At 44.1% G+C, this 14,227-nt stretch overlaps 1 protein-coding gene across 4 annotated transcripts in view; it reads right to left on the minus strand.

Moving 5' to 3' along the window:
* CCDC171 (coiled-coil domain containing 171) overlaps positions 1 to 14,227 on the minus strand; it is a 209,797-nt gene that overhangs the window by 138,797 nt on the left and 56,773 nt on the right. For all 4 annotated transcript variants that reach the window (XM_083482216.1, XM_083482214.1, XM_083482215.1 and 1 more), the window contains 3 exons: positions 13,418 to 13,520; positions 3,922 to 4,028; positions 1,049 to 1,138 (listed from right to left, as the gene is read on the minus strand). In XM_083482216.1, coding sequence (XP_083338342.1) covers positions 1,049 to 1,138; positions 3,922 to 4,028; positions 13,418 to 13,520 — 300 coding nt within the window. The remainder of the gene's footprint in view (positions 1 to 1,048; positions 1,139 to 3,921; positions 4,029 to 13,417; positions 13,521 to 14,227) is intronic.

Raw genomic sequence — 14,227 nt, forward strand, 5'->3', positions numbered from 1 at the left:
GGAAACACTTCAAAAGTTAGTGGTTAGTGTTAGGGTTATAGTATTAAGCCCAGATAGGGGACACATGGTGCCTCTGACAGGAGTCAACAGGATACACCTGACTCATCCAAACGAAAAGACGACTATTCAAACAAGAACAAGAATACTTTTAAGGCTAAGATTCACACTGTAGGCACAAGAATTAAGGAAACACAATGAGGAAAATAAAACTACAAAATAGGTTTGTTTTGGGTTCAGAGAAGCAAGAGTGGAACACTGCTTTTGGAATGGGGTTCCCCCATCAATTTCTCTTCCTTGCTGACCACTTTCTCCCCCCCCAACCCCCCCCCCAGAACTCCTGAGAATTTGGAATTCCTTTAGAATGGTATGTGACATGGAATGGGGGGCTGCAGCAGAAAGAGGGGGTCACCTTGCACAGCTGAATTGCTTTTCCAGTTGCACAGGGCACCTTTGGTCAAACTACTGGAGCAAAAAGTTGGTTAGAACAACATTCTGGCATTCTATCATATCTTCAGCGACAGGTTATCAGCCCTAAACCATTTATTCTGGACTAAGCCATTTATTCTGGACACGGGTGGACTGTGGGTTAAACCGCAGAGCCTAGGGCTTGCCGATCAGAAGGTCGGCGGTTCGAATCCCCATGACGGGGTGAGCTCCCATTGCTCGGTCTCTGGTCCTGCCAACCTAGCAGTTCAAAAGCACGTCGAAGTGCAAGTAGATAAAAGGGTATCGCTTCAGCGGGAAGGTAAACGGTGTTTCCGTGCGCTGCTCTGGTTCGCCAGGAGTGGCTTAGTCATGCTAGCCACATGACCCAGAAGCTGTACGCCGGCTCCCTCGGCCAATAAAGCGAGATGAGCGCCGCAACCCCAGAGTCAGTCACGACTGGACCTAATGGTCAGGGGTCCCTTTACTTTTACCTTTAAGCCTACTGAAGCTCATGAAACACCCAAACATATGTTTTTCAGGAGCTCCTTTCCCCACCAAGATGAAACACATTGGAAATATATTTAATGCAACGAAACATTTAGGGATATTAATATAGAGATACCTGAAGTTCTTGAGCTTGAAAATTTAGTTGGTGTTGTGAAGCTTCAAACTCTTTTGCCATCTTCTCAGACACAACTGTCATTCTCTTTAGCTGGGAGGGATAGGTGAGAAGGAATAATAAAATTGCAATATAATTGCTGACAGATGAAGTACGATCCTATGCACACTAACTTTTCTAGCAGTAACCCTCACTGAACAGAGCATCCATTGCCATAATACTTGTCAGTGTAAGCCTTGATGTTTTTCTAATTTAGCATGTTTCCTCTTTTATTATATCGCAGTTTCGCTCTCCACGGTATTCCCTCTAACCGGCGTCACCTAAAGCTACACAAAGTGTATTTTCTAACTGTCAGCCACAACTGGATTCCAATAAAATCATTAGCCTCTCAGCTCTGCAAGCCTGTGCATGTCTACTCAGGAGTAAGTGCTCTTGAGTTCCATGGGACTTTGCAGGCAAGGACATATGGATTTCAGCCCAAGTGCGGCTTGGTGTATACTTTTAAAATCTGCTAAAACAAGCCCAATGGTCATGATTAATACAGTCATACCTCGGGTTACAGACGCTTTGGGTTGCGCGATTTCGGGTTGCGCACCGTGTCGAACCCGGAAGTACCGGAACTGGTTACTTCCAGGTTTCGGCGCTTGCGCATAGGCAGAAGCACTAAATCGCGCTTTGCGCATGTGCAGAAGCACCAAATCACAACCCACACATGCGCGCGCACACAGCGCTGTGGGTTGCGAACGTGCTTCCCACACAGATCACGTTCGCAACCTGAGCGTCCACTGTATACACAACCAAAAAACATGAAGCAGGAAAAAGCTGCGTGGATCTTTGCGTATTTTTAAGCAGCTAACACTCTTTCACAAGCCCAAGAAGCTATGCAAGGTGCAACAAGGGGCTGGTTTTGAATGAAGATGCCCAGAGATTATCTAATTTTGTTGTGGTTGTTGTTTTTCCAGAAAGTTTAGTTACTAATTACATTAAAGGGAAAGAGAGCTAGAAGACGCTCTTGGTGAGGGAAAGGGAAGAAGGGCATAGAGCTGCCCCATCTGCATATCATGCTCTCAGTGGTCTCTGGCTCCATATGACAACTTCAGGGTCGAGCACCGGCAGTCCTACTGGGAAGTCTTGTGGCAGGTCATCAGTTGGCCCCGCACTGCTTGCGATTCATTTTCCTTGACAGTTCATTCTTCTTGCTGACAGAACACTCTCTCTGCTTTCTTAACAGCCACCCCCTTGGTCTCCCCCACCGCTGTCTCTGGCATCATTTCACAACAAAACAACCTTCCCGAGCCAAGGCCTGCTGAGTCGACTTTTCAGCGGTGCTGAAGATCAGGTGCCATTCAGCCTCCCAAATAAAAATTCACAGTGGATATCCTGCGTCTGGTCGCTCAATCCTAGGCCTCGGAAGGCTGCTTAAACATGTGGGTTGTCAACAGGAGAGACCTAACAGGGGCCGCCGTGTACAGATATGACTTTATTTTGTGCCCCTCTGAAATGCTCCAGCGTACTTGATTTTGCGATTTGGCTGCTTGCAATTATTTACTATAACGGACCAAAAATGCTTCTTAACATTATTACGGTTCAGGATTTTAGAAATGTGTGTGCGTGTGTGTGTGTGTGTGTGTGTATCTAAAATACTGAACCGTGAAAATACTGAAAATACACAGTGGTACCTCGGGTTAACTACTTAATTCGTTCCGGAGGTCCATTCTTAACCTGAAACTGTTCTTAACCTGAAGCACCACTTTAGCTAATGGGGCCTCCTGCTGCTGCCACACAGCTGGAGCACGATTTCTGTTCTCATCCTGAAGCAAAGTTCTTAACCTGAAGCACTATTTCTGGGTTAGCGGAGTCTGTAACCTGAAGCGTATGTAACCTGAAGAGTATGTAACCTGAGGTACCACTACACACACACACACACACACACACACTCATTTTTATTTCCCCTTGCTTTTGTCCAAAAACAATTGTCTCTCATAAATTCTAACACAGAGTAATCACTCGGTGCAAGCTCCTGAACTGCTGTTGTTATCATTTATTGCCTACCCTTCACCTTAAGGTCCCGGGGCAGGTTTCAATTATACTGCCATTGAACAGTTTAAGCTCCAGGATGAACAGGAGAAAAAAAAAACCCACCCTGGCAAGCAGCAGAATATAGCTAGGACATATCACAGACCAATCCATAACTCAGTTCAGATGAAGTAATTTGATTTAAGTTCCATTTAACACCTAATGAAGTTAATGAGACTAAACCGACATAAAAAGTACGTGTTTAATGAACTTCTGTTCCTGCACTAAAGCACTAAAATACAGGGTATCTCAATCATTATAAACACTTTAATAAATTAAAAATTCCTATGCTGGATAACTTTAACAAAGCAGCCAGCTCTCTCCAGCAGGACTTAAAAACACATAGAACATTCAAAGCAGTACAGAGGATCTCAACTTGTAACGTAATTGTTTTCCTAATGCAAAAGCCTGCACATTTATTCACCTGTAATCACTTTAAGGTATTTATGCCAAAATCGCACATTATATATTTATGCTAAAGCCTTCAAAGAAGCAGTGGGTGATAGGCATCAGGTATGCATGTGTATTCACTAAAAATAATTGGGAAGCACAATGCTTTGCTTGATGTGTATATGTTTATATTTTTAAAAGCACACAGCTGAAGAGTTTCCGAAGTTTAAGTGAATCATGACCATAGGGCAAGCTTAGAGGAAGAACAGTGACAAAAGATTATTTCTTTTTCTTATCTGTGAAGCTGTCAACTCAACATTCCCAGTGTTTTGACCTCTGTAACAAGCAAGGAATCTCTAGTATTGGGGGCCGAAGGCTATGTGTAAGGAGCCAAACAGTGCAAGCGTTACCTCATTAGATGCATCTTCCAGCTTGTTCTGGTAATCTGTCAAGGTATGCCTCAAAGTCTCAAGGACAAGAGTGAAGCTCGGAGGTTTATCTTTGTCCTTGTGAATGCCTGGAGAAAAATACAGAATCAAAACAAAGCCCTTCGAGTTGAACAGAAGACAGAAAACTTCTCCAAGAGCAACAGAGATATTTAAATTAGTTGGGCTCCAGTGACAATACAGAATGTTGAACAACCACCGTGTTTTCTCTGAGGCATACTGGAGTAACTGTTCTTTAATGCCAAGCAAAGCTTGAAGAAAACTCTCGCACTGTGGCTGCAAATTCACCACATGAAAAATATTAACTCCAATTTGGTTTCCTGCACGTCATGAGGTCTATCTCTGATCTTATTTTTTAAAGGGGTCTAATGACCGCAGTTCAACGTGTCGTTTGGAAATGATAGCCGTCCAAATGAAGCAAATATTTGTTTTTAAGTGTGCGGCATTCGTGCCTTTGTCGCTTCAGGTTCAGTCATGCCTTTCAAATGGAAACGTTCCTACACGTGCCAAGGAACACAGGACTTCCCATTATGCCTGAGTGCAACTTAACGCCATTGAAATGTGATCCTGAGTGTTATTTATCTCCCTACCCTGCATGCAAATGGCGGTGGGGGATCCAGTTGAAGCCATTCAAACTCACGACCACAAGGTCCCCAGTGCTCCTTTCACTCTTACCCCCTCCACCCTCCAGCTCAGATTCCAGTATTCCCACTTGTCATAACTGGTACAGTCGTGCAAGACATTTGCTATGAGCTCAGATCATGGTTTGGCATGCCATCAGTCAAGTCACTTTCTCAAGATTTGTGCCAAACTGCAATCCAAGCCCAGTGACCGCAAACAACTTTATCCTAAGAACTGGTCCTGAACACCATTCCCAAGAACTAGGAACGAAATCAGCTCAGATGGGCATTTAGCTTCTAGGAATATTTTTTAAAGGAGCATTATCAGGTATTGCTGTTGGCTATTTGCAGTTTAGTAGCGCTGCAGATAGCTTGCTGGGGAGACCATGCATTAAAAAGGGACTCAAAAATAACTTAAACACTAAATACATCAACAACAAACCAGACCCAACCACCAACCCATCTTCCAGGGTAATGGGAGAGCTAGGTGCTGCTCCTTATATACTACACTCAATTGCTGACACAGCTTGATTAACACAACTCAGCAGCACCTGCTATGTTTCACAGCTGTAAGACTGGGTCTCGTTACTTGTCCTGGCCCTTAAAGACATACACAACTTGTGAAGCAATAATGAACCTTCACATTTTAAAGTGACCATTCAACAATTGCTAGAGGAAGAGCCACGTAGATGTAGTCATACCTTGGAAGTCGAACAGCTTAGTTCCCCAACGTTTTGGCTCCCGAACGTCGCAAACCCAGAAGAGAGTGATCCAGTTTGGGAAATGTTTTTGGAAGCCGAACATCCGACGGGGCTTCCGCAGCTTCCGATTGGCTGCAGGAGCTTCCTGCAGCCAACCAGAAGCTGTGCCTTGGTTTCTGAACGTTTTGGAAGTTGAATGGACTTCCAGAATGAATTCCGTTCGACTTCCAAGGTACGACTGTACTTCCAAGTTGTTGCATTGCTGCTGTATTGACCAAAAGTGAACGCATACAGGTAAAACTGACAAGCTTTGGCATAATCCCATGCCCCATGCCACGTCATGCCTAAAAGAAGGTTTCCTGGAATTCTACTCGCAGAATAGGCCTGAAACACTGTGAGCTCGTGAATAGGCATATCTTTACAAAAGGTGCGTAACAGAATATCCCTTCTCATCCATTGTTCCTACATTGGAGGCCACCAAGAGCACAAGAGAACTTATGCTGCAAATTTTGCCTCTTACATTTCAGAATCTGAAGCTGCGGGTAACAGATTCCACATTTTAAAAAGATCCTTAGAAAACTAATATTTGGGAAAATATCCGAATGAGAGCAGGAGATTCCACATTAAAAGACAAAAATACACACGCACAACTGTCTGAACTCTTATGGCTAAACTATAGTTTATTTCTGAGGGTTTTAGTTTTTTAATGGTATGCTTATGCTGACCACTGTGATAGTGAAGAAAAAGCAGCCATTCAGAATTGGGTATTTTAGTTTTATTGTTTTATCAAACTGGGGGAGGCAGTGGAAGACAGGAGTGCCTGGTCCATGGGGTCATGAAGAGTCGGACACGACTAAACAACTAAACAACAAAATGCTTTGCTTCCCTTGTATTTTATGGTTGATGCTATTATTAAATACCACCCTTGGATCTGTCTGGATGAAGGGCAATTTAGATATAATAAATAAATAAAATAAATAGGCTCCCAATCCAGCTTGGGTCCTGCATAACTTTCCCACCAGAAGCTGACCCCTCCCTGGTTGCTATTTGACCCTCAAAGGTGCAATTTGCAGTAATCAGAACTATTTTAATCATCGCTGTGCAACTTTGGTGACACCTTCAGTAGTTTTAATGAGTTGTGGGTAAACCTTTGTTCTATGTCACCCTTCATCCCAGGGTGGTTTACAATAAAAACACAAGGAATGCATACCACAATAACAAATAATAACCCCCCTCCACGAAACACAGTTGAACAGGCCATAGATAGTTAACCAGCAAGAAAGCCCAACTACATGGGCAGAAATTTTATGTAGCCTAGGGCTGCCATACATCCAGAATTTCCTGGATGTAGTTGGGATTCGCCTGCCGAAAATGGCGTCCGGGCGGAGTTTTCGGAAAGCGGTAAGAAATGTCCAGGTAAATCTATATTGGAAGTGATGGGTTTGGGGCAATTTTCCTAAAAAATAGGCACAAAACTTCATTTTTAATGGAGATTTTGCAAAAACGAAAAGCTCAACAGCTTTTGTGTTTGTATTTTCACTTTTTAAAATATGGCAACCCTAACGTAGCCTCAGCGGCAACCATGGAGAGTCTATCAGGCTACCTCAGGGGCACATACCAAGCAGACTGGTAACAAACAGAACAATCAAGGTATTTCCTCACATTGACCTCTGTGTCAAGGGCAAGTAATGTGCCAGGAGACCCTGAGCAAATCTCGTGGTGGGGTTCAAAAAGAAAGGACTGAGAGCAGAGAATAACCAGAAGGCATGTAATGCTGCCATACTGTTGAAGGTAACCAGTTTTCAGCCAAGAAGAGAGGCTTCCTGGTGGCTTCGTGTAAGCCACTATGAAGGAAAAGTGGGAAATGAACTTAACAAGTACATTTCAAAAATTAGGAAAAATATATAGGACGCGTAGCTTTATCCCAGGAGATTTACTGGAGAGGAAAACTCACAATATGTTTTAACCACAGGAAATACTATTGTAATGCACACATTTGATTATAGGAGCCTTGGGCTCCAAGCCAGTTGCGTGATGCTAATATTTTATGTACAGCAATTCCATCAGGACTTCCTTAAGTTTTCTTAAGAACAATTTCAAAATTATTACCCCACTAGTTTTCTCTTCATTGATCTTGGGTGGCCAAGGTGAGGCATAGGTTATAGATATTTTGTGTGTGTGTGTGTGTGTGTGTGTGTGTGTGTGTAACTGGAGAATCCACCAGCCAGCTTATGGCCCCTCAACAATGCACTATAGCTGATCCCCAACTGACAGACGGGAACCAAATCAAATATTGTGTGTACTGTATGACATATTAGACTGGTCCTCATATTGTCAACATGTGACAGACTTGCCAAAGAGAGTTGGCTGCTGCCATTTTGTGACACAGACCCTCCACGTGTCCCTATTTTCCAGGGACGGCTCTGGATTTACAGAAGCCATCCTGGTTTCTGATTTGATCCCAGAATGTACTGCTTTTCCTTAGGATTCCCTGTTTTCATCGTGTCACGGTCCGGTTCATGGGCAATCGAAGTCCCGGCAGGGGACATCAGGACTGGGGCAAGATGGTGGGGTGGGAGCAGGAACGGGGGTCCAGAAGCCAGAAGTCAAGAAGCCAAGAGTCCGAGGGTCAGGAAGCAAGGAGTCACAAAGTCAGGGGTCTGAGGATCAAGAAGCAGGGACTTAAGAAGCCAAGGTTCAAGGATCAGAAAGCAAGAAGCCAAACACAGCAAGGCAGGAAGCGTGTTGCTGTGGCAAAGAGCCGAAGGGAAATGCTGACCTTATATCCCTTCCCAGCTCTTGCCTCCAGGTGCTGTGAGTTACCAATCGGCCTCACCTGTGATGCCACATCTTGCCTATTCAGAACAAACTTAGGAAGGCCCCAGTCCTGCAAGGTCCTACTGGTCACAGAACCTGGCTGCTGCACACACACCTGACACATCGGAGAAATGCTGAAGGGCATGGAGTCATGTGACCCTGAGCCAAGGAGATAAATAACTAGACAACCTTTAGAAGGCATCTGAAGGTAGCCCTGTATAGGGAAGGTTTTAAAAAATGTTTTATGTTTATTTATATGTTGGAAGGCGCCCAGAGTGGCTGGGGCAACCCAGTCAGATGGGTGGGGTATAAATATCATCATCATCATCAACAACAACAACATCCCTATTTTTATCAGAGAAATATTTAAGGGTATGCATTTAGCCACATCATTCCTTAGAGTTCTTATTTCTAGAAAGACCTTTCTAAATATTTATATGAATCATGAAAGAGTGTCACAAACCTTGTTTGGTTAACTTAAGCAACCAGGACAGAATGTCAACCTACAGTGCAAAGTCTAATTTTATTCAACATCAAGACACAGATACACTGCATAGCTGTCAACTTTTCCCATTTCTTGCGAGGAATCCTATTCGGAATAAGGGAATTTCCCTTTAAAAAAGGGAAACGTTGACAGCTATGATACACTGTCCTTAACTTAGCTTGTATCATTGACACTGAATAAAAATGTTAGTTCCATGGGAGTCGATGGATAATGTCAGAAGGGAAAAGAAGGAGGGAAGAATCCCAAAACATTGCAAAAAAAGATATTTTCAACTGCCAGCTCTCCCCAGAGGCTACAAAAGGACAGGCAAACTCCAGCTCCAGAACTAAAGCACCCACACAAAAAGGCATGTTTCATATCAATAATTATTCCCAGGATTTATTTGTATTGACTTGGCTCTCTTCTCCAGGCAGCCAGTCTCCCTTGCCAAAACCTCTAGCCTAACAAAGCGGATCCAAAATGCTGAGTTCAAAAACTTATTTCCATTCTTCTTGCGTGCCAAAGAAAAAGGGAGCAGCTAGCCAGAATTTGCGGCAGATTCGGTTCCCCAGGCCACACAACACTCCACAGCTCCCTAGGGCTAGTCTGGATTCCCCATCGCAAGCACGTTGTTCCAGAAGCACTAAGAAGTTCGCGGTGATTTCATTAACATTCATTTGTTGGGAAAGCTAGAACTCAAGGGAAAACTGCAGGAAGGTCCCGGCCACATTACAAGCAGAAAGCAGACATGGAAGTAACGTCCCAGCTTCCCGGTTGCAATGCAAACAGACTGTGGTTGTGCCATCATTGATTCAGGATCTTCTGGGATCCTCTGAGTCACTCCTGTCTGTCCCCCCAAAAGATCTGCTATCACATATTCACTAATTAAAGTTCAGAAAGTTCGGTGAATGGTCACAGACGTCGGACAGCGAGAAATATTTGAACACACATGCCTTACAGGCCTTCAAAGTAGGCCCCCTCTGATGCAATGCACCGTTGACAACATTCGTAGAGCTGTTGGAAATTTCAGTGCAGATTTCAGTTTTGGGGGGAAAGAAATCCGGTGGGGCCAGATCAGGAGAATATGGAGGGTGGGACAACTCTGTAACCTCAGTAACGATTTCATGCGAAATATGCAATTCTTCCGCCATCATTCGGACGGACAAACGCCAATCCTGCGTCAATAACCCATGAACTAGGTTGACATTTGCCGCTGTTCTGCTTGTTGACGGTCTGCCAGACTGAGGGTCATTTTCGATGGTTTGTCACCCTTCACGGAAACGCTTAAACCACTCAAACGCTGTCTTTCGAGTTACAGCTTCATCTCTGTACATAACTGTGAGCATTTCGTGGGTTTCCAATGCCGACTGTATGTTCAAATATTTCTCGCTGTCCGATTTCTGTGATCGTTCACCGAACTTTCCAGTCACACCTTGTATGATGAGGTCTTGTATAATGTCTTGTATACAGTGGTACCTCGGGTTACATACGCTTCAGGTCACACACTCCGCTAACCCAGAAAGTGCTTCAGGTTAAGAACTTTGCTTCAGGATAAGAACAGAAATTGTGCTCTGGCGGTGTGGCAGAGCAGGAGGCCCCATTAGCTAAAGTGGTGCTTCGGGTTAAGAACAGTTTCAGGTTAAGAACAGGTCACTGGAACGAATTAAGTACTTAACCTGAGGTACCACTGTAATGTCTCCAAAGACTCTGAGACAATGTACTAAAATGGGATGTGCCTAGAATTAAGGCTCCTTTGTCTTTGAGTATGTGGCCAATTAACAAAACATTTCCCCTCTATTTATCTCAAAGAAATGGCTCCAAAACGTTTCTTCAATACAATTTTCCTTTGGCTTGAAAACCAAGCTCAGATCAAACTTATCATTCGCCCCAGCACACCTGAAAAACACATTATTCAGGGATAGCAGCCAATTGATAGTTATGGACAAAGGGTTGCGTCTAGCTATGGTATACTCAGAGTAGATATCAATAGACTTAAACTAGTCATGCCCATTAATTCCAGTGAGTCTACTCTGAGTAGGATTAAGATCACATGCAACCCAAATAGTATTTTGGTCTTCTTTTTTCCATCATTGGGGTGTTTGTGAATAGATAGATTTATTTAAGTATGCGCACACATTCTGCAGAATTAAAGAAAGTGAATCAATGGGTTGATACAGTAAATCTGTGGATATTCCCTAAATTTCTATTTTACACACACACACACACACACACACACACACACACATTTTTATGTTATAAATAATTCAATATGGGAGGGTTTTTTCTCCATTCTATTAGCATTTTGTGGGGAGCTGTAGCCTAACCCTGAGCTGTAGTTTGATATGGACTCTTAAAACAGCAATTCTTTTCTGAATGCTTGTCGCCTTCTGTAAAATATAAGCTCTTCAATGAAGTCATTACAATTGTAAGTGCCTTTCATAATTATTCTTACTTTGGGACTGATATTATATTATTATTATTATTATTATTATTATTATTATTATTATTATTATTATTATTGCTTGTTAGTCACTTGCTACTAAAGCATTTCCTCAAAACATACATTTAAAAACATAAATTATACCATTAACAAATTATGTTAAAAAACACCAACAGATTCATACAGAACACCAAGAACTCAGGAAGCTTTGGAAACACACTAAAGAAACATCATCAAGTAAGCCAGGCTTCCTCAAACTCAGCCCTCCAGATGTTTTGGGACTACAACTCCCATGATCCCTAGCTAGCAGGACCAGTGGTCAGGGATGATGGGAATTGTAGTCTCAAAACATCTGGAGGCCCGAGTTTGAGGAAGCCTGTACTAAGCCCATCGAAAGCTGGGGCAGGGGGCATAAGTCTTTACCTGACACCAAAAGTTTGTCAGCAATGAAGCCAAGCAAGGATTCTTTACAATGATACTTTCCCTCCCTCTCTTCTCCCTCTGCCCCCCCCCCACTATCCCCAAACCTGCTCTGGAGGCTGGGGAAACCCCCAGAACAGATTTATGGAGTGCCCAAGAAGAGGAGAGTGGAAGTTCTATTGTGCTGCCATTTCTCTAACAGAACTACTTCACCAGAGAGTGCCCTTTGTAAATCTGAGAGATCAGAGAGCAATGGGGAAGGAAGACATGCTTTATATCTGAACATAATTACAGGGGCTCCAAAACAAACTTCAAAGGGACAAGGAGACCATCAAAACTGTGGCCTTTTATAATATATTTATATCTACCCCCATTGTTCAGCCCAGACACTGAGGTCCAGATCCAAGAGGCTTCCGGCGGTTCCCTCACTGCGAGAAGCGAGGTTACAGGGAACCAGGCAGAGGGCCTTCGCGGTGGTGGCACCTGCCTCCCGTCAGATGTCAAGGAGATTCACAATATTCCAATATACCTGAAGGACCTTCTCCACCCCCATCGTCCAGCCCGGACACCAGGGTCCAGCTCCAAGGGCCTTCTGCTGGTTTCCTCCCTGCAAGAAGTGAGGTTACAGGGAACCAGGCAGAGGGCCTTCGCGGTGGTGGCACCCACCCTGTAGAACACCCTCCCATCGGATGTCAAGGAAATAAACAACTATCTGACTTTTAGAAGACATCTGAAGGCAGCCCCGTTTAGGGAAGTTTTCAATGTTTGATGTTTTATCGTGTTTTTAATATTCTGTTGGGAGCTGCCCAAAGTGACTGGGGAAACCCAGCCAGATGGGCGGGGTATAAAAATAAATTATTATTTTTAGTAGTAGTAAAAGTAAAAGTAAAGGGACCCCTGACCATTAGGTCCAGTCGCGGACGATTCTGGGGTTGCGGCGCTCATCTCGCTTTACTGGCCGAGGGAGCCAGCGTACAGCTTCCGGGTCATGTGGCCAGCATGACTAAGCCACTTCTGGTGAAACCAGAGCAGCGCATGGAAATGCCGTTTACTTTCCCGCCGGAGCGGTACCTATTTATCTACTTGCACTTCGTGCTTTCGAACTGCTAGGTTGGCAGGAGCAGGGACCGAGCAACGGGAGCTCACCCCGTCGCGGGGATTCGAACTGCCGACCTTCTGATCGGCAAGTCCTAGGCTCTGTGGTTTAACCCACAGTGCCACCCGCATCCCTAGTAGTGTTGTTGTTGTTTAGTTGTTTAGTCGTGTCTGACTCTTCGTGACCCCCAAGGATCAGAGCACGCCGGTAGTAGTAGTAGTATACATATACACATATACACACACATGTACATGTATGTATATGTATATGTACGTATATATGAGACACTTCGCTTTTTCCGCACTTCCATTTGGCATGATCACTGCTGCCACCACATGCCAGACAACAGAAAGAAGCAGGTTTGTTTTTGCACATCGGTTGGGGAAGAATCTGCGCTGGCACGGATACAGTCCTCACCCCCTTCTCAACTGGCTTCTCAAAAAGTTAACACCATAAAGAGGAACATGTGTACACTCTGCGTCCTGCATAACCTTTTTTGGAGACGTGACCTTTAAGTAGCTGAAGGTCGCTTCTGAATTTGGCTCGGTTCAATCAAAAACATCTGTTCCCCTTGTAGGCTCGGTGGAAAGGACTTTTTCTCTCTGCTGGATTCAGAGCGCAGCAAGCGAGCCCTTTCCTGACCGATCACACACAACCCTGCACTTGTAAATCAAGCGTGTGGGCTGACAACAGCGGGGCCGCATCCAGTCACCTCTTCCCAGCTAGTGGGGCCATGCGACCGCTGAGAGAACTGCTCTTATCATGTCATCAAATCAAAGCATGTAGAGAAGAGGGAATGAAAGAGGCATCTGCCGAATTCCCCCAACGTAGCGACTTTGGAACGCTGACAGATGCATCTGTCATTTTCTACCTTCAACTAACCTGCTGTCCGCTTGCCTGACACAGGAAAGCTGTCCAAAAGCAACTCCAGATCTCTCACGTTGTTTTCGCACGTCTCTGTTAGGAAGGCCTGGCGTTTCTTGGCCTGCGTTTGACGGGCAGTGGGGGGGGGGGAGACAAAAAAAAGCAAAGATATTGAGGGCACTAAGTAGCAAGAAGGGCATCTCACAATCAACACTGCTGCGGGACGCGTTGTACGAAACAAAGCAAAAGAAAGCAATGCACTCAGACACACTAAAATGGTAGCTCCGTGACCAAACTAGCTCCGTTAAATGGAGAAATGGCATTCAGTTCAAGGAGAAAACGAGTTCTCGTGTAGATCATAGAGTTGCAAAGGACCCTGACGACCATGTAGTCCAGACCCTGCCAATGCAGGAATAAGCAGCTGTCCCATATGGGAATCGAACCTGCAACCTTGGTTTTATCAGCACCAGGTTCCAACCAACTGAGCTATCCAATTGGGATTTTCAGATTACTATTGTTAAGGTGTTTTTTCCCCCGCTGCCAAGTAGTAGTCATGGACATGCTGCAATCCTGTAAGACGAAGGGTTGCATCCAATGATTTTGAGGGCACAGGGAGAAGGATTTTTTTTTATAAAAAATAATACTGGAATTTTATTTACAACATAATATAAACCCCCACCCCCAATACACAAATCCACCCTCATTAAACGTGAACATAACATACAGTGAGCATAACATACAACAATATAAACAACCAAATAAAAGACTTCCTTTATCCTTTATCTGGCCTCCTTATTTACATCTTATAAACTGTTTCCTTTATGAATA

Source organism: Podarcis liolepis (assembly GCF_965112155.1).
Source record: "Podarcis liolepis genome assembly, chromosome: 17".
In the NCBI taxonomy this organism is placed as follows: Eukaryota; Metazoa; Chordata; class Lepidosauria; order Squamata; family Lacertidae; genus Podarcis; species Podarcis liolepis.